Raw genomic sequence first — 21,801 nt, forward strand, 5'->3', positions numbered from 1 at the left:
TTCTTCTGTTCAATTTTGAGCATCCAGTAATATAATCACACGTCTTGTGGAGCTTTCGGTGTATACATTTGTTTGTCCTTTTAACTGTTTGGAAATGGTTGCGTCAATGTGGAAGTCCTTCAAATATTTCTTATCCTGTTGCGCCCTCTATAGGACAAACAACTAGTTGTTTAAATCTTAAAGCCTCATGGCAGAGTATTAAAGTCGCCTAGTCGATAGTCTGTGCAACCCCTAACATATATGTATATATATATATATATATATATATATATATATATATATATATATATATATATATATATATATATATATATATATATATTGTGTTTTTTTTTATTTCAAGGAAAGCTATAGTGTCATAAACAATGACCACGACTGACAGAGACAGACTCATGTGCTCCTTTATGTTCCCAGGCTTCCTCAGAGTCTAATAATAGCAGGTGTTGAAGTGCACGAGGCACCTTTATGAATCCGTATTTGTGTTGCACAAGCAGTGATTTATTTTCTTTTGACTGTGGTTTTATCACCGCAGCATGTTTGAGCCGTTTGCTGACACCTGCTAATGACTGTTTATGACTCGCAGTCTAAACCGCACGAAACACTAACATATTTATATCTCCCCATGCTGTCTTCCTGTTCCCTTTAATAAAGCTTTAATGGCCTGATCACGTGATGACAGGCGTGCTCTGACCCCGGCTTCGCTGACGTACATGTATGCGGTCGGCGATCACAGGAGCTGGGCTAGTGTTCACGGCGGGTGGGACGGATGCTCCAGAGATCCACACACACACACACACACTCAATTAAGATGAAATGTGTAATGAGTTTATTTTAAGCTCACTGTGCTATTTGCAACCTGTGTGTTGTTTCCCAGCGGCCGCCTTCTCCTCCTCGTGTCACACGCTGCTTCCTTCTCCTGCTGTCTCTCGGTTGCTCTGGGCTGCTCTGCGTTCGTGTTCCCATGGAAGCAGCCACCATCTTATTTCTTGCTACTTTAGCTCGGTGTTGACTTTGATGAAAATGCTGGTGTCAGCTGAAGGATGTTTTTCCTCTGACCACAGGAGTGGCTGGCTTCACCGCCTCAAAGTTATGCAGAACATCTCAAGGTCAAATATACATGAAGAAATTTCAATTTGTACAAACCCTATTCCAAAAAAGGTTTTCCGACCTTGACCCTTACGCACAGAGATTGTTCCAGATTCTCTCAATCTTGGATGATATTATGCACTGTAGATGATGATAACTTCAAAATCTTTGCAATTTTACTCTGAGAAACTCCTTTCTGATATCGCTCCACTATTTTTCGCCGCAGCATTGGGGGAATTGGTGATCCTCTGCCCATCTTGACTTCTGAGAGACACTGTCACTCTGAGAGACTCTTTTTATATCCAATCATGTTGCCAATTGACCTATTAAGTTACACATTGGTCCTATGTTCCTTATAGGTACATTTAACTTTTCCGGCCTCTTATTGCTACCTGTCCCAACTTTTTTGGAATGTGTAGCTCTCATGAAATCCAAAATGAGGCAATATTTGGCTTGATAATTCAAAGTGTCTCACTTCCAGCATTTGATATGTCATCTATATTCTGTTGTGAATAAAATATAAGTTTATGAGATTTGTAAAATATTCCATTCCTTTTTTACTCACAATTTGTACAGTGTCCCAACTTTATTGGAAACAAGGTGGTTTGTATTTTTTTATTTATTTATTTATTTTTTTGCGGGTGTCACATTCTCACATTCAAAAAGAGCTAGGTGGGATTCAGAGGTCTGAAGATGTGTTTATTGACAATTATCTTCTTTTAGTGTGACACAGTGTCTTAAAAACACAGCATTTGTAGTGTTTGTGTTGTATTTTTATTTCAGCATGGATGCATTAAATTGACCGAAAGTCCTATTAAAGACATTTAAAATATAAAAAAATATTATATTTCAAATAAATGCTGTTCTTTTAAACTTTATATGTGACCCTGGAGCACAAAAGCAGTCAAAAGTAGTACATACAGTATATTTTTTCGCAATAGCTATCAATACATTGTATGGTTTAAAATGACCCATGTTTCTTTTATACCAAAACTTATTAGGAAAATAAATAAATATCATGTTCTTTGCAGATATTTTGTACATTTCCTAGCGTAAATATTTATTAACCTAATTTTTAATTCGTTAGTAATAATTCACTGCTTAGAATTTCATTTGGACAACTTTAAATGTGTATTTCTCAATATTTAGATTTTTTTATTTTTTTATTTTTTTTGCAACCTCAGATTCCAGATTTTCGAATAGTTCTATCTCTGTCAAATATTGTCTTATTCTAACAATCCATACATCTATGGAACTTACCCATATGACTGGTTTTGTGCTCCAGGATCACATATTCATTAAAGAATCCTCGTGAAAATGCATGACTGTTTCTTTGAAAATACTGAACATTGATAATAATCAGAAATGTTTCTTGATCACTCAAGCTTTCTGAATATTTCATGACTGGATTGTCTACTGGATCATACAAGGTTTTTGAGTTTTCCCAGCTCATAGCCTCCTTGTTTTCCATGGAAGCATATGGGTAGCAATATTCAATTTGGGATGTAATATGCAAAATGACAATGCAATATGTAAAATGACAATGCATTTCTGTATTGACATTTACATTTTCCAATACATTTGTGCAACGTTTGGTGCAAAATGAAAATGAAAATTCAATTACATAATTTTCATTTACCATTTCATACACCAGTTTTAATTTGTAAATTGAATTCTGGTGGAGCGATTTGACCAATCAGATGAAAGGAGCGCTTCAGTGCCGCCCCCAAGTGCGAATGAAATATTGAAGCCATAAAATGAAATGATCAAAACGTACATGGACCAAATGTCTTGTCCATGTTCTCTCAACTTGAATCCTCTAATTGAGATTTGAGTCTCTTGACCTTCTGCAAGCCCCGCCTTGTTCACGCAGTGATTGACAGGGCGGGAGGGGGCGGAGACGTGATCGGCTCGGAATGCATTTTCAATGTGCACTTTGAATTTTGCTACATTCATTGCGGGACATTAAATGAAAATGCAATCGTAAGTGTCTTGACTGTGAGTGTTAATGCATTTAAGAAAAATAGCATTTAAATGATCATTTTGCCACAGTTTTTGCTTGAACATGTTATACATATCTAATCATTTCTGTAATACATTTTCATTTTAATTTTGCAACATTGACTCATTTTTTGTTGTAATGTATTGTCTGTGCTGGATGTGATGTGTTGTGTTGTGTTGTGTTGTGTAATGTGGTCGGGATTGTGTAAAATGTTAATGTTAATGTTTATAAGGTATTTGTTGCATGATTGTGTAGTTTACACTACGTAGTTTGTGTTTGTAGCAACTGGGGTTGCAAATTAGCCTATTGGCTAGAAACACATTTACACATTTTGTTATGGCTTTGTCTATGATAATTATGTATGTAACAATGTGCGCTGCATTGTCCCTGATAAATAAACTAATAAATAAATAAAAAACTTATAAAGCGTTCAAATTAGTATTCATTTTACATATTAAAACTGGTGTATGAAATGGCAAATGAAAATTATGTAATTGAATTTTCATTTTCATTTTGCACCAAACGTTGCACAAATGTATTGGAAAATGTAAATGTCAATACAGAAATGCATTGTCATTTTACATATTGCATTATCATTTTGCATATTACATCCCAAATTGACTATTGCTACCCATATGCTTCCATAGTTTTCTCACCAAATGGCATTACTTTTTTATTCTTGTAAGTTTAATTTTTATCAAAGTTATGTATGTCATTGTTATATCATAGTGCATACTAGTTGACCCTTTTCTGCTAGATTCCTCTGTGGGTACAGCATCTGATCTCAAACACGTTATGAAGGAAGTGGAGCTTTAAAATTCCCCATGTTTCCCATTTCTAGTATCCCTAGTTTTCTTAATGTTTTTGAAATAAATCCGATCTGATTATCAAGGCTGCATTAATTGGATTCAATTATTTATTTATTTTATCTTTGTTTTTATTTTAAATAACTGTTTCTATGTGAATATATTGTAAAATGTAACTTATTTAAAATGTTGCTTAATTTTCAGCCTCATTACATTACTGCAATTCATATTCTAAAATGCTAAATTAAACGTTTCTTATTATTATCAATGTTAACAACTATTGATAATAATCAGACAAAACAAATTATTACATGGCCACGATTTAATAAAATGAAGGAACAAATTGTTAATTTATGGCCACAGTATATTATATTATTTTGTATTATTTATAATTTTTTTTTACAAATAAAACAGATGTGCTGCTTAATATTTTTGTGAAAACAGTATAACAAAAATGAATTTTGGCTGGAATACACTACATGCATCCAGCTTCAGAATCTGATTTCATCCAGTCGGAGGAGATTGAACATTGTGTCTTCTAGCAACAAGGCGCACATTTCTGCCTGCTATGATTGGAGCGATTTTAAAGTCTGGTAGTGTGTGATCCTCAGTCATTTATTGTATGACGCCTAATGTTTAAAAATCTGTTCAGATTTTAAAAGGCAAGTAGTGCCTTAAGAACTGCGTCTTGTTAGAGGTAGAAGAACGTAAAGCAGTCTAATTATACTGAACATGCTTCAGATCAGTTGACTAGTTGTCGAGGCAGCTCCCTGACTAGTGTGCGTCTCTGAGTGTTAATGCAGAAGGGCTTTATGTAAGCGTGTAGATCAGCCTGTGCTGTGAGTCAGCAGGATAATTGGAGACTGTGGGTGACATGAGGGCCCGATCTTACACAGAGAGATGGATTGCTCATTTTACATTCGTGGGCACTGGATGTAAAGCCTTTTTCTGCCGCAGTGAAGAGAGACGTTACATCTCTGAACTGATGCTGGGGACTGAGACGCTCATGGAGCTGGAGAATAGTGCCCTCCATTAGCATTCGCACACATCTCGATGGCAGCTGATCGGCTGGAGCTTCACGCGGCTGGCCTTGGTCTGAATAAAACAACGAACTAAAAAAGAAGGGAAAAATACGAACTAAAATAAATGAACTAACTAACTAAATAAATATATAGAAATACAATCATTTCCAAAATATATTTATTTACATTTTAATAAATGTTAATATAAAGAAAATGTATTTTTACATATTAAATGTGTGATATTTTATTTTCAATTAACAACATGATTATCAATTTGACCGATATAAAAGGCACTTTACATTTGTGACATTTAAACTTCTTGAGCCAATCGCATATACTGTATATTATTATATATTGAGTCTGACTGCTGCTCTACACTTTGAATTATGTTTAAAATAACAACATTTTAGCAATATATGTAGGGATGTAAAGATTAACCGCAAGCAGGTTGAAAATTGCTTCAAATATGTGACGATTCGAATCGGTTTGTGGTTCTAAACATATTATGATTCAGTTAGGGGTAGTTTATGTGAATGTGTGTCTGAGGGGAACTTACTGTCTTTAGAAAAGTTTAGATGGTATTTTGTCTTTTCATCTGGCCTCTGTATAACACATATTAAAGTTCATAAGTGCAGTACTGCTTTGTTTACAGCAGTAACCAAGGAAACGCTTTAAGCTCCACCTGCTGGCAGAGAGTGAATCTGCGTCTCGTTCAGCTCGTCTGCTGTTTCTGTTTCATACTGATATTTTTATGTATAGTTTCACAAAACTGAAGTCAGACTGTTTTTGCTTCAAATTTAGAAACTTTAACAATTTAGATTAAAAACTGCTCATGCTGCATGAATGTAGCATCTTTGTTTGGATCATGGTTAAAATGCAGTGGTTGCCCCTCATTTTAAATGGAAAAAATGGAAAACCTTTTTGTTTTTTAGTATGAAGAGATTTCTCATTTCTTGTTATTTATTTGATTAATGGGTTTGTTTTAAAAATTCAATTTAGTTTTGTTATTTTCATGTACATTATATTTGCATTTTGTTATTTAGCAGACGCTTTTATCCAAACGAGGACAATAGAAGAAATCAAAACCAACAAAAGAGCAATGATATGCAAGTGCTAATATTAGTTTATTTTTATACTGTTATATTTCAATTTCACAAAGAAACATGCAGTAATAAAATGACACATTTAGTTTATAATTGGTCATAAACCTCATTTTGTAAAAACTGATTGTGAATTGAATCAAAATCATGAATTGAATCGAATCGTGAGTTGAGTGAATAAAGGTGTTCCTTGTGAGAATTTGATTATGCATCACTCAAACAACCATCGGAAGAGAAAACTGCATCTGATGGCTGTAGTTACAGTGTTCACCTGCAGGGCTCAAATCTGACTGAGCCACGGGTCAAATACCCGGTTGCCATGGCTACAAGTGACCTTTTGACCTGCTTCACACTGAGAGCCACAGATGGGCTGATGTGAAGATCTGGGACACGATCGCTTGTGTTGCTGGTGTTGTGTTTTCTGCCGACTTGTAACCTTTGTCTTTGCTGTTTCCCCACAGGTTTGGATGGAGTTGCCACAGATCTAGATAAAAGAAGAGAAGTCTTCGGGCAAAATCTTATACCTCCAAAGAAGCCAAAAACTTTTTTACAGTTAGTGTGGGAAGCGTTACAAGATGTGACTCTCATTATCCTGGAGATTGCAGCGCTGATCTCTCTGGGACTGTCCTTTTATCAGCCGCCTGGAGAGGGCAGCGAGTGTGAGTATCTGTGAAGTCCTCCGTTCTGTATCTGCGCTTCTTCTTCATTTATAAATGTTACCAAGACCACACACCGGCCACACAATCCAACTGCTATAAACCTTTATTTGTTCTGTTCAAAGTGAAATCGTCCCAGTGCTTTTTAATCATGCAGTCAGAATCAATGGGGTCAAAAAATGTAGAAAAAATCTTATTTTTATTTTCCACAAAACAAATCAAAGTCAGAATTTGTGGACAGAATATGTCACTTTAATGTTGAGGTTAGTTCACATAAACCAGTAGTTTAACAGCTGTTTTTGTAGTGTAGGTTGACACACAGCCACATATTATATTGTGTTATATCGCACACATACCAATCCAGTGGTTTGCACCTGAACACAGCACAAGCTTTACTCAGGTCTGACTTCACCGACCGAGCCATTTTTACAATGACTTCTAACCCACGGATGTCAAGGTGGTTTTTAATGGATGTCACTTTTCCCAAACATTCCCTCTGGGCACACAATCTGGTGCTCATGGCATCTTATTCTGGCCAAGTAGCTAGAAAAGAGTCTGACTGACGTGTAAAGCAATCGAACACAGTTTAGTTTAGTTTCGACATGCTGCTGTGTTTAGGGACAGAGTGACCTGAAATACACACTGCCACAATAGCAGAGCAACTATTAACCACAAGCACAATTAATCACACACAGTTTTATCCTTTTCAACACTACAAACTTCTTTTTTTTGTGGTTTTGATGAAATGTGTAATCACTATAAATGATTTTACTTGCAGTGACTTTTTAAAGACATTTTTAAGTGTCCGAATACAAAACAAATGGTAATCTAAAAGTGGTAGCATCTGAATGAACTGAATCCATCACCTAAATGCTTTGATTTATACTAACGAAACCCATTTTATATATTTAATCGGGTACAAACAGCTCTTTGAGGTAACAGTTGTAAGTTAGCACTTTTTACAGTATAATATTTTAGGTCACTGTGTTTTTATAATAGGTAAGTTATATGCAATGTCCAAAGCTGTTTTCTTTACTGGACGTCAGATGAAGCACACAATGTCTCGTCAGTGACTGTGCATTCAGAGTGAGGGAATGCAGTGAATCAAGGCTTTCCAGGCCTCTAGGGTTAATGAAGTGTGCTGGAAGAATAACCTTTAGGTGAAGGCCATGCATCAAGCCACCGGGCCATAAATGTGCAATGAACACAAACGCATTAAAGCAGCATAAAGAAGCTCCCAGAATGCTGAGCAAGTATTATCAATCACGATAATGCTCAAGGATTCAGTTACTCCAGGAATGGAAATGATCTTTTATTCCAGTGCAGTCTAGATGTGAGCAAAGAATAGCTCGTGAGATCCTGAAACTCCTGCAACACACACTCTTCATTACCATAGAGCAATGCTGCAACGCATGCTACTAACAGAGCCACACTAACTACTAGCTGATATTATGATCAGATTATATGATTAACGTAAATCTGACATAATATCATCAAACCTATAAGAATAGTTCATCCAAAAATGCAAAGTTGCTGAAAATGTGCTCACCATCAGGCCATGCGAGATGAGTTTGTTTCTTCATCAGATTTGGAGAAAAGTGTCATTGCATCACTGCCTCTGCAGTGGATGGGTGCCGTCAGAAAGAGAGCTGATAAAAACATCACAATAATCCACAGCACTCCAGTCCATCAGTGAACATCTGGAGAAGACAAAAGATGAAACTAATCCAACATTCAGGCGTTTCTAACTAAAATAGGAGTCCACAATCCATTATAACAATTCCATTCCGACGGCACCCATCCGTTGCTGAGCAAGTGATGGAATGACACAGTTCTCCTAATATGATGAATAAATCCTTTTTCTGTTTTGGGAACTATTCCTTTAATTTAATAATATGCATATGGGCACTGAACTAATGAAGCTAAAAAACACTGACTCTAAACCACAGCCATAAGTCGAGAGGAAAGGAACACACCGAAAACAGCAAATACAGAAGCTAACTGAAGAATACTTTTCATTAATGTGACAATGGCTCAGCTGATTTCAAAGTGAAGCAGCTTTTACAGTAAGGACCTAGTATCACAAGGAAATAGTCTAATAATCGAAGAGAATAATCGAACATGCTCTGAAACGATCCTTCCTTTCATATATACCATAGTGCTGCGATGGACAACTCATTCTAGTCAATGGGTTTGTTTGGACAGATCATTTAATTGCAGTTTGCGTTTTAGGTTTTCTTTATTTATAAGAACACTAAATGAAATGATTTTGCTGGTTTGGACTACTTCATGAACCAGGAAAGTTCTGCTTAAAGGACAAAATAAATTAAAGCATTTTATATGTTTATAATGCAATTATCCCCTACATTCTGTAGCTTAAGTACTTTCTAAGTCGATTGTAGCTTCCATCATGGTTCATCATAAGCATTAATATGCACCGTTAAATATGCATGGTACATCTGCAGTGGACTTTAATGATCACTAGGAGTGCGGTGGTAGAGAAGAGAGTCTGCAGATGAAGCGTCCGCACAAACATGAGCTCTCCACACTGCCATTGACTCTGAGATCTGTGACTCTTCTTCTGCTTTTAATGGAGAAAAGCGCTGCCTGTGTCTCTTAAGGAAGATGAATTGCACCGCTGCTCCATGTGTCCAGACATCGCTGTCGCTCAGATTGAATGCATGAAGATAAGCACAGGCACCGTACAGATTCGATACAGGCAAAATCTCACTTTCTAGCCGAAGAGCTGGCAGCAGTACATTACACCTCAAGAAGAATCTGTAGCTTAAAATACATCATGCGAACGTCATTTATTCACATAACCCTCAGGTTGGTGCGATCCTGCATGCTGCAGTTTTTCATGCTGCTCATACATATACAAATAAATAAATAATAATGATCATCATTGTGCTGAACCTATCAAATGATATTACACCGGGAATCCAGAAACAGGTCAGAAACATGCATTTGTCTAACTAACTGACAGGATTCAGATCAGATAAGCGATAACTGCGCGTGTGTGGTTTGGTGAAGTCTCAGGAGCGTGTGCAGCTTGCAGAGTCACGAGCTGTTATCTAACGCAACTCAGCACCGCGGACAGCTCCACACTCCTGCACACACTGAAGATACACACATCAGGAGATTCCTTACTGCAGCCCAAAAACAGACGTCTGCAATATTCATCAGAGGGAGGGGACAGATTTAAAGGGATAGCTCACCTCATGAACTGCACCCCATCATTTAAACTTTGATTTTCTTCTCCCAATTCCAGATTTGTGGATTTAAAGTGACATCATTTTATTAGAAGTTCTGTGACTTTAAACTTTTCACTTTGATCTTCTCTAGTTCATTTGAAATAGTATGATGTAAAGAAATAAATACTAAATAAATTTTAAAAGTACAAACATTTCACTCAGTTAATACGAGCTCATAAAAATAATAAATAAGAGGCATAAAAGGAAAATCTACAAAGCTTTTATTTATTTATTTGTATTTTTATTTTATTTTTATTAAGTTTGGCTTGTCACAGGACATTTCAATATTTACACATCAGTCTTTTTATTTTTCATTCATTCATTACATGTATTTGTTTATCTATATGAACAATTGTATTACTTTATTTATTGCAGTATTTATTTATATTTTGTCATTCCTAGCACTTAAGTACTAAAGAACTAAAACTACAAGCTACTAACAGAAATGACCTAATTTACAAAGAAGCTAGTTAGGAGAGGAATGTATCTTTAAAAATAAATAAATAAATAATAATAATAATTCAATGACACACTTGAAACACAGAAACAACAACAACAAAAATCCTAATTAGAAAGTATTTAAATAAATAAATAGTTTTTACAAAAACCACAGTATCCATCAAACATGTCTCTGATACAGGTCTCAAATTTAGTTTGACATATTTGTAATTTACTGATTCAAAATTAATTGATAGAGTTTGCATTTTAGATATTCTTTATGTATAGCAGGTGATTTCGTGAAATGCTGCTGATGTTTTGGATCCGTTCATGCACCAGGAAAGGTCTACTTAAATCATGTTTTATATTACTGTGTTCATAATGACATTGTTCCCTTAAAGAAGCTTAATGTAGTTAATTAAGGGTAGCTTGATTGCTTTCTAAGTAACTTGTAGCTTTCCTCACATGGTTTTGTCATAAACATTAGTATGCAAATTTCAGATTAAAATGCAACTTTTAATGATCACTAACAGTGCGGCGGTAGAGAGGATCACAGATGTGCTGAGACCAGTCTGTGGACACCAAGATTGTTTTTACAGTTTTACAGTATTCCTTAAATCAGTCCAGTGTAGGGACGTTTTTAATGGAAGGAGGAGGAGAACGCTCTCATTTAGAGCCAGCAGAAGAAATACTTTCTCCGTGATTGATTTGAGTTCACAGCAGAGTTGCTGAAGAATAAGAGAGCCAGCCAAACAAAAGTGCACAATGTCAGAAGTCTTCCTCAATCAGACGGTATTTTGTGTGTCCTGACAGTGGTCTAATGCTCTCCAGCGGTCAGGGTGTTCCTGTGCTTGCAGTGAATGTGTCACAGAGCAGGACAGACTCCCAGCGGAGTCACCTCTCACTACATCACTCCAGCAGCAAATCATTAGACATGACCTCAATGTGTGTCTGAATGTGATCTCCTCATCAGTGGGTGCTTTATAGTTATTTAGCCCTGAATATGTTACCCAATTCAGATATGGGAATTGTCAGAATCTGTGTCAGTGTTTATCTAACGTCATTCTAGTGTTATATAGTACACACTCAATGCATACGCAGTAATCACTGTTATTTTGAATCATTGCATTTGTGCAATATTCTGCACGAAGTGCCATATTTAATCACACTCATGTGTTCCAATTCATGTGAAAATGCTTTGGGGAATATGAAAAAGTGGCCTTTACATTTCAGTTTAATGAAAATAAATATAATTAAACAGATTCATCATTTATCAGGAATATTATTAACAATCATATTTACTTCCTGTGCCCTCATAAACCACATGGTTTAAGCAAAACAATTCTTTTTACATTTATGTGTGTGTTTTTATGTGTCTATCTCTGTTTGTGATCAGAAATGGCTCCTTTAGCTTTCCATCTTAAAGATATGCAGAGACATGACGATGAGAAGTGATGATTTCTGTGAATAATGTACAAATTAGAGCCTGAAGCTCTTTAAAAGATTTAATATTTTAGTATTCAAACAAAAGTGTTGAGAACAAACATTATTATATATAAAAAAACTATAACAGCATGGGTAAAAGCGTAGCAAGTTTTCAATTCACCTTCACCTCTTTCAGATAAAACTGAATGCGTGTTTGGTGCCACTTGCTGGATATTTCACTTTAAAAATGTTTCAAGGTACACATTATAACAATAGGTCTGGTATGGAGATTGTAAATTTACTTTGCTGATTTTCATAGACTACCAGAATCGTATCCCTTTCGTCTGATGGCTGTTTGTAATGGGTAATGGGATTTGTTTCCTTCCTCTTCCTGCAGCCTGTGGGACGGCGAATGCGGGAGCAGAGGATGAAGGGGAAGCGGAGGCTGGTTGGATCGAGGGGGCAGCTATCTTACTCTCAGTGGTCTGTGTTGTTCTGGTCACTGCCTTCAACGACTGGAGCAAGGAGAAACAGTTCAGGGGTTTACAGAGCCGCATCGAACAGGAACAGAAATTCCAGGTGGTGCGAGGAGGGCAGGTCATCCAACTCCCTGTGGCAGATATTTTGGTTGGCGATATTGCACAAATCAAGTATGGTATGTGTCCTCTTTTTTTGTTTTGTTTGTGTGTGTTTAGAATTGTATGGCACAGGCTTATAGGTCCTTTACATGCAGTCCACTAGTAGTCACATGACACTACATGGCACAAGCTGATTGGCCTGAACTGATTCTGTACTGTACTGATGCCAGTGAGATTGCTAGCTCAACATTTATCTACTTTAGTTTAGCATTTGATGTATGGCCCTGTTTACACTGCACAAACATGAAATGAGCCAACAGAAAACAATACCAAGGGCAAGGTGTTGTCCTCTAGTGATCAGATCACCAAAATGCTTCTTAATACCAGGTGTAAAGTAGGGCCTGTAGCACACCATCCGAGTTCCTCCAAAAGCCTCCAGCTCCACCTGTTTGTTAGATTTGCTGCATGGTTTATGTTCACCTGTTCCTGCAGCGGGGCATGAACTACAGTAACAACCATCGACAGTAACAGTGTCATATCTTGTTAACATGTTAAAACTATCCCAAGTACTGTCATGAATGAAGTAGTTAATGTATATAGTACACTAAAAATGGGCGATTCTTCTATGTTTCTGTCTTCTGGAAAAATAATGATAAAAAATTGGTGTTTTATTTTGTTTGTTTAATAGTACTGAGCTCAATCTTTTTAAAATTGTCAATCAGCTTTTATGAGTGATATTAATTGAGAGACTACAGTCGTTTATTTATACTACAATTCATGTCACACTACAAAACCATTTAAATTAATAATTGAATACATAAAGGTGATGAAAAATGGTTAAAAACATTTTAAGAAATACTTATCAGTTGCGGTATCTACAACATACACATTAATCCATGGATATGTCTAAGTCTGTAATATGCATTAACATAGATGAAATGTAGTTTTAAGAAGTACATTTTTCAGGATTCATAATTGAAGGTAGTTGAAATGTAATTTGAAGTCCACTAATTAAATGGTACGTTATCAAGAGAGCTTTTACACATGACTGGACATCATTGCTGTGCAATGAAGCAAGCCTGATCTGTGTCATTAATTACAGTTTGATTATGAGAGCTGGTCAAGCTGATCAACACTTTCTACTCTGGTAATTTTATCAAACTAAAGGACTGTGCTGGTTCTGCAGTGTTGGAGAGGTTCCGGTTGTTATTTCGGATTTCCTGAACAAGTGGGAGGCAGATAATGTATCTGTTGACAGTGACGGAGCGATCCTGTGGGTGAGAGCGTTTGGCAGGCTGGAAGAGGGCTTCCATCTTCTTGACTAGTGCAGTGATGGTTAGCAGTCCCAGGCTTACTGTTATTTTTGAAAATGTGTGGGAGTTAATATGTTGCTTTGCAAAGATGTAAAATGAAATCAAAATTATATGTGAACGAAATAACATTCTCTTGATATATAAAACAATAGAAGGGCCAAATACTGAACCCTGGGGAACACCTACAATATAGTGTTGCCTTATTGAGAATTATCAACATACTGCAGGCCTTGTGATTTTCATATTGACTCAGTTAGGGCTGTAAAGCCAGAAATATTGGAGAGAGATTCTGTTGTGAAATGCTTGACAAGTGCCATCTTAGAGGATCAACTTTGGAATTCTTTGGAGACAGCAATATTGATCCAGACTTGTTGTCTGGAGAAACTGAAGGGATTATTGGAAGGAACACAATGGCACTATGAAGAGCTTTGGAGATTAGATTCTGAAATATGCTCCATCCCTGAGTGGCTGCCTGTGTTCAGAAACAGTTTTGTCCCTGTTTTGTCCTTGACCATTACATTAGATTAGACCATTAGAACAAGTTCAGCTAAAGAAAGACTCAGGTGTTCTTGCTTAAGATCACTTTGAATGTCATGCACATGGGTCACATTTACCCCTTTTAAAAGATCATTCTAACCCTAACAGCAATAGAGAAAATACATTTGGAGTTTGGAAATAATATCTCAATATATAAAGTTCTTCACTTTGCCAACAGGCCTATAATTTGGAAATTTAAAGACGTTGAATAAAAATTAAGATCATTTAAAGACATTATTGCGACACCACTGACCATATACACAGTAGCTCTAAAAACAATATATTGTTAGCTTTATCATTGATATCATCATTAGTCTGTGACTAATTTACCTTTGGATTCAGTCTGTCAATTTTTAAATGTTTCCTCTATGTGTGTGTTGTACATCTTTGGCTGTTGTGTCCCATATTGCTGTTATGAGTACTGTACTTTTAAGATGCTGTTATGTTTGATTCTGTTGTGCTCTTCTATCCGGTGTGGACGTCTCCTCATTCATTTTGTTCTGCTGCACTTATTAACTGTGGTTTGGTTAGGAGTGCATTTGTTGTGGATCAGAGTGTATGTTTAAATGCATTGTTTTGCATTTAATTGTTCTAAATTGACATATTAAATTGACAGCCCCAGGCCTTTTGAATATTCGTGAATTAATGCTGAATTTCTGTGTCCAGGTGACCTGCTTCCAGCTGATGGGATCTTGATACAAGGCAATGATCTGAAGATTGATGAGAGTTCTCTGACAGGGGAATCTGACCATGTGCGCAAAGCTGCAGATAAAGACCCCATGCTTCTCTCTGGTGAATGCCAACTACTGCTGTATTTGTTTGAATCTTGTAAACTTCTACACATAATACACATTGAAGGTCTACATATACTATAGTGAATTAAATATCAGTTCAACAGATTATGTCAGAATGAAGACGTTCTGATCGATTTCATTGGTTTAATACAAGTCAATATGGTCACGACCTCTAAGCTAGGACTGAACAATACTATTTGAACTAGCAACAAACTCCATGCTAGGACAATGCTATCAAATACAGTAGTTTATTAAATGTATCTTTTAAAAACATATAATGACACACCAAAATATGGGGCCAGTTTTACTAACAGCTTGCACCAGTGAATTATCGGCTTTTGGAGTTTAAACAGTACTGTCAGGATTAACTAAAGAAGCACAGTGAAGAATTAGCTCTGAAAAGACGTGGACAAAGTTATTTTTGTGCCTGACATTTTTGAATATGCATTTGTAGGGGTTTACATTTCAAACGCAAAATATATGGGAGGAGAATATTCAAATTAATCACACTATGTGATTAACTAACATTTGCGCTCATCAAATTACTGGCATTTGCGCCAGTGCCAACTGCACCATTTATTGTTATGCAGTTTTTTTTAAAAGAACACTTTTAATGTACTTTGATTCTATAACTTTTATCAAAAAGGACAATAGTAGCTTCTTGGTAAGTCAAGTATGTAACTGGGATGGATGTTGACAGACAGCAGTCTGTGGTGTTCGTGTATGACGTCACACACTGTGTCATTTGTGCTGAGGTCAGAGTGGCCTGCTAGTATTTACAGTTCCCCCGTGACTTACTGCTTGGTTAACTGAATCTCCAGGCACCCATGTGATGGAGGGCTCGGGTCGAATGCTGGTCACGGCTGTCGGAGTGAACTCTCAGACTGGGATCATCTTCACTTTGCTCGGTGCTGGAGGAGAGGAGGAAGAGAAAAAAGAGAAGAAAGGTGCGTAACTAAAGCTCAGCTTGGCAAAACCTCAACAGAGCTGCGTTACCAGGACACTTCTGTACATGTATTTCCTGTCAGCTAATAAGCTGCTATTATTGTATAAAAATATAAAAAATATTTAGGCTTAAATTTTATTTACATCTGTTTGGATTACTCCGTTTTTACATACAGTATATAACATATAAACTAATATGTTGTACAGTATGTTTGCCAATCATATGTGAATTATATGGGTAGGGCTGCCCTAGACTAAAACAATTTCTGGTCGACTAGAAGTCATTCATTTGAAGCATTAATTGACTAATCGCTCATTTATTAATAAACCATTTCAATCATAATAATGGCCATTTAAATGTGTGCATAGCCTAATAAGCGCTCAAGTGCATGCATTAAGCTTGCAGCAGCACACCGACAGAAGTAATGATCCTGAATGTGCCAGGGAAAAACAGTAAGGAGGCTGCATTAACAATTTAATAATTCACTGATAAACTAGTGCTTTCTTTGTTCTCGGTTTTTGCGCTGAAGTTCACAGAGATGGCATCCTTTTTGCTTTCATTATTTTACAAAAGCACAACGTTTTGTTATTGTGAGTGCACACAACCTAGAGTCTTTACAGATTCGAAATATATATTACTCTGTATATATAAGGTATGTGTAAGCAAAAATGAGGAAGTATTTTAAGAGCAAGTTAGCGCACCGGCTTCTCCATCATAGGTTAGTCGACTATTAGGGGGCAGCCCTAGAAACGGGTGACATTACTGTATTCCCAAAAAATCGTACCATAGTTTATTATCAACTTTTGGATCTGTATGCTTTTATTTAAATATAATAATAAAATCATATATTTTTTTTTTTTTTTAATTCAAATTTATTAGTTGACATAAATGTGTTCATTGTAAAAACAACATTTATTCAGTTAGCAAGTAACATGGTAATATGGCTAGCTGTGGGACAAGCAATATTCAGTTAGTTTAAATGTATAAGATTGAAACTAATTGTATTTATTGTTCATAAATATGTCTGGTTATTGCATAGTAATATCACAGATTCAGTTTATTAGTAAGTTACTAAATTTAATTTATGTATGACTAACAAATGCATCTTAAGTTTATTAGTATGCTAATCTTATAACAGTGTTATTCTAAAAAAAATACATTTTATATACATAATTGATAAAACTGTCTCTGTGCTGTCTGAACATTTAGTGAAAAGTAAATGTATTTACTGTTGCTTATCGATTTTTAAAGAATTAAACTAAGGTGCATAGCTCATCCCACAGGTTTGATACCTCAGATTGAGGAGTGTGTGCCGTTTTCGATTGGACTTAAGAAAACACTAGTAGCGTCCTGCTAAACAATCAAGTGGCGATGAGTATTGCGCAGCAGAGACAAGTTTCATTGGAAAAAAACAACAACAAAAACACACAGCTCATTTTGTCCCAATCAGAGACTGCTTTGGGGTAGAATGTGTCCTGTTGTTTTCCCAGTGGTTGCTTCAGACTGACACATGAAATGTGTTGTTTCTGGTTGGGTAGCATGTGTTGCCCGCACCGTTTGTCAGCATAAGGCCTTATGTGTGTGTTATTCTGCAAACTGCCACAGGTCAGGCTCTGGAGGATGGCCATCAGCTGGCAGGTAGAGTATGAATCTCTGTACCCAGGGATATCTGCAGTAATGCTCATTTATTACCCCACTAAACCTGCTCTGCCCTTCCGAGCCCCGCTTTAGTAACCGCGATCTTTCACTTAAAAAGACGCTCTTTTTAAGTATTTACAGAAATGCATTTCATCCATGATCCGCATAGATGATGATCAGTCGGTTGTGATGTAACCCGTCTTATTCCTTCGAGAGCGGATAGATTGATTGCGGTTTTGTAGCCTGGTAGTCTGATACCCTACAGCTTGTAGAGTGTTGTGATTGAAGCACTTGGATTTGATTTGGAAGCATGTGTTTATTTGGTTGTTTTATTTTTTGAATCACCCGTTGAATCATTTACTTAATTGGTAGTGAACGTAGCAATTGGAATTTTCTCTCAAAAGATGGGTATCTACCAGCTATTTGTGCCATTGATCATTGTGTTGTTTTGTGCCTTGACTTTGTTTTGTCTACCATATTATGTGTAACCTGTCTTATGTTGCAGTGTTTTTTCCATCGATGTCAATCTTTTAAAGTCGAACAGCAGTATATTGAGAGATACTAATCGTGGTAACGACGCTCTTAACCATGCTACTTTTGTTCATTATTACGGCTAGACTGCTCCCATCCCTCCTCACACCCCATCGCAACTATAGCTACCGATGGTGCGGCAAGTGCAAATGCCTCTGGTAATACCAGCCTAGTCAATGGTAGGTTGAGCAGCTCTCTGCTGTCCGTCCCTCACTGGCTCCGCCTCTCCTCCTCCTCCTCCTCCTCCTCCAGTTGTCTTGATCTTCCTCTCAATGCATGTCACCTCTAATCGTTCACTCCTTTTCTGTTCTCCCTCTTCTATTTTGATTCCTTATGTTATTTTTATAGGCCGTTTGACTGTTAACAGAATAGCCGAGAGACTGAAGCATTTACTCAAATAAGTACTGCACCTCAACTCATATTAAATTTGAGTTTTAAAAAGAAGATCTTGACTTATTGTGTAGTGATTTTAATCTGCACCATTTATAAAACAAGTGTGGATTGTAATATGGTTTGATGTGAAATATAATTCGAATTGCGAGTTTTAATTGTATGTCGTTTTTGTAATTGTAGCATGCATATACTACTGTTGAAAAGTCGGTATTTTTTATCTTATACTTAAATTCTGCAAGGATCCATTAATTAAATTGGCAACCAAGATTTTTACACTGTTACAAAATATTTCAATTTCAAATAAATGAACGTTCAATGAATTGAAACTGATGATAGACAGATAGCTAGACAGATTGTGTGTTTGGTTGCTCTTGTTCTTGTTCTTGTGCTGAGGTGGCTCTTCTCTCTGCTCCTGTGGGGTTGCATGGCTCTTTCTCCTGCATGTCCACTAGACTTGTGCTGTTCCTCTAGTCCTCATCGTGTTGAGTGTTTCTCCTCCATCTCTCCTCCATGGAATATCTGAACGATTACTACATAGTTCTTCAGCTTTGATAAAACATAGTGACAAACCTACAAATGACTACCAAGTGTTTCAAATGTTGTGTAGATTCTACAGATATTAGATATTCCATGGCATTCTTGTCAACAGACCAACATTAAAATACTTGTGTTTGAACAAACACATACTGCATACTTTAATATCAAATACACATATTCAAGAAAGCAATGATTTGTAACATAACATTTACACCTTGACAGAGTAAATGAACTCAGCTGATATTTTATGTCACTGATCAGTTTGATTGGACCAAACCCATAATGCACCTCAGAGCTTCATTATGAAACAACTCTGTGTTATGTTTGTGACTCACGATGATGTTGATAAATTACTCATTCTCTGTCTTCCTTTTTCATTTGATTTCACTGTAATGTCCATGTGATGAATGTTTTATCGTCTGCTTTCTGTTATTTTTGTCCTGTGTCTGTGGATGCCTTCATCATAGGTAAAATGCAGGATGGAAATATGGAGAACAACCAGACCAAAGGTAACCTGCTTTCACTTTACCGCTGGTTTGAGTGTCACCATTACTTTACTCCTTTCCTTCGGCGGGTTCAGATGTCACGTGTCTGTTTGTGCTGCTTCTCCTGTGTGTTTCAGACTCTCTCGATAACCTCACACTTTCTGTCTGTGTCCAAATCTCTAATTTTTCACTGATCTGTAGCCTAGCTCTTTTTGCTCTTTGGTTGTTCATCATATGGACAAAAATATCCAGAGGTGTCTGTAGATTTCAAATAATGATGGAAATAAATTAGTCTATGCAAACATGGTATTTATTTAATTGATGTATTTTTGCAACTGACTTTACTTTTATTATTAAATACTTTGCATTTGTCAGTAAATTTGCTCTTAAGTTTATTCTCATGATAAAGTCTGGTTAAGGCATTGTGTCGTCAAGTTTCTGATCATTTTCAGGTCTCCAGAGTTGCATGTTTGCGAAAGGTTTTACATTGTATAATGTGTCCATGTGTTGTTATTAACAACATGAATTTGGATAAACTTTATGTACGAGTAACTTAGATTGTGAGCTCAATTTGCAGAATAAATGGATTTAGACAGTAGATATTGAACAGAACTTTTGTTTACCATAACAAAGCTATAATTTAATGTGGAGCTATTGCCAGTTTTATATACAGTAGCTCGGGTAGCATTGAATATCTTTCAAATGTGGCAAAAAAATCCACAAGAAACCTCAAGCAGTTTGTCTTTTGTCCTAAAGGAATAGTTCACCCAAAAGTAAAAACAAGCATCTCTGTCCTTAGTGCTTTTGAAGGCACTTCAGATTTGAAGGCATTTGAAATATCCAATATCCGATCCAATTTCGATTTCTTTTACCAGTCAGCTGACTTCAAGAAGGAAAGTGTTACAGGTCTGAAGCAAAATACGGGTGAATGATGGCAGAGCTTTATTTTTGGGTGACCTATCTCTTTAAATAAAGGGACTTCAGGATCCTTTGTCCCATATAAACTTGATACGAAGTGTCTGTCATCAGATCCCATGAAACGTTTTTTTCAGTAGAGCAGACGTGTCTCAGTCATGTAATGATACCACAATTGACATCTAATTGAATTCCTGGATAAATGTGAATTTCATTCACCGGCTCGTGTTCCCTTTGAGACAGATCAATGTAGATATACAACATAACATGTTCATTTGTTGGCTTGGGGATAATGTGTTGCCCAAAGATCTTTTGAAATATTGAGTAAAGTGGTGGCTAATGGCATCATCATAATCACATTTAGTCAGAAACATGTCAAAGTTATTATTAATATACAAACAAACATAAAACAAGCCAACAGTAGAGTTTAAACTATGGTTCTTTTCTTCTGTGATTCTCTCACAATGACTTCATGGCCAGAACAGTCGAGTCCAGCTTTAGCTGTAAATAACCCACATGTGTGTGCTGCGATCATTACAGTGAAGAAGCAGGACGGTGCTGCAGCGATGGAGATGCAGCCCTTGAAGAGCGCAGAGGGCGGAGAGACCGATGACAAAGAGAAGAAGAAAGCCAATGTCTCCAAGAAAGAGAAATCTGTTCTGCAGGGAAAACTGACCAAGCTGGCCGTGCAGATCGGCAAAGCTGGTGCGATGTGTTTTTAGCTTGTTTGTAATGTTTTATCATTGCAGTGGAGCACCATGCACTAATGCAGTGTTTGCTGTGATCTGCTCCTCAGGTCTGGTGATGTCTGCCATTACAGTCATCATCCTGGTGCTTTACTTTGCAATCGATAACTTTGTGGTTCTGAAGAGGCCATGGCTGCCGGAGTGTTCACCGATCTACATTCAGTATTTTGTCAAATTCTTCATCATTGGTGTGACAGTGCTAGTGGTGGCCGTTCCTGAAGGTCTTCCTCTGGCTGTCACCATCTCTCTGGCTTACTCAGTGAAGGTACATGTGTTCCACATGAAGAACATCAAGACTGTACCATATTTAGATCGGGTTTAATACTTTGATTTTACATGAACCCAATGAACATACTCTTTAAAAAATAAAAAAATCTGTAAACGCGTTTACAAAACAAATATAGTGTATTTTACAATATAGAACTGTAATTTACAAATGTGGCATTACACAACACTTTAAATAATTCAATAATCATTAAATAACATAATACCCAAAAGGTACATAACTGATAGAAAAAACTATTAAGAAACATGATTATTTAAACAAAATACTGTACTTTAAATGTGGAGTGTCAGGCAAGGAAATCTGTAAATGTCAG

The 21,801-nt window shown here is 36.6% G+C and overlaps 1 protein-coding gene across 9 annotated transcripts in view; it reads left to right on the top strand.

Annotated features, from left to right (window-relative positions):
• The window catches only part of atp2b2 (ATPase plasma membrane Ca2+ transporting 2), a 134,268-nt gene that overhangs the window by 80,223 nt on the left and 32,244 nt on the right, over nucleotides 1–21,801 (top strand). For 6 of the 9 annotated variants that reach the window (XM_052568932.1, XM_052568930.1, XM_052568923.1 and 3 more), the window contains exons 3-11: nucleotides 6,478–6,675; nucleotides 12,187–12,444; nucleotides 14,884–15,009; nucleotides 15,833–15,958; nucleotides 17,563–17,595; nucleotides 18,213–18,305; nucleotides 19,524–19,565; nucleotides 20,997–21,161; nucleotides 21,253–21,467. In XM_052568932.1, coding sequence (XP_052424892.1) covers nucleotides 6,478–6,675; nucleotides 12,187–12,444; nucleotides 14,884–15,009; nucleotides 15,833–15,958; nucleotides 17,563–17,595; nucleotides 18,213–18,305; nucleotides 19,524–19,565; nucleotides 20,997–21,161; nucleotides 21,253–21,467 — 1,256 coding nt within the window. The remainder of the gene's footprint in view (nucleotides 1–6,477; nucleotides 6,676–12,186; nucleotides 12,445–14,883; nucleotides 15,010–15,832; nucleotides 15,959–17,562; nucleotides 17,596–18,212; nucleotides 18,306–19,523; nucleotides 19,566–20,996; nucleotides 21,162–21,252; nucleotides 21,468–21,801) is intronic. The other 3 variants (XM_052568929.1, XM_052568931.1, XM_052568926.1) reach the window with 2 other exon arrangements.

The sequence above is a fragment of the Carassius gibelio genome, chromosome B11, assembly GCF_023724105.1.
Source record: "Carassius gibelio isolate Cgi1373 ecotype wild population from Czech Republic chromosome B11, carGib1.2-hapl.c, whole genome shotgun sequence".
In the NCBI taxonomy this organism is placed as follows: domain Eukaryota; kingdom Metazoa; phylum Chordata; class Actinopteri; order Cypriniformes; family Cyprinidae; genus Carassius; species Carassius gibelio.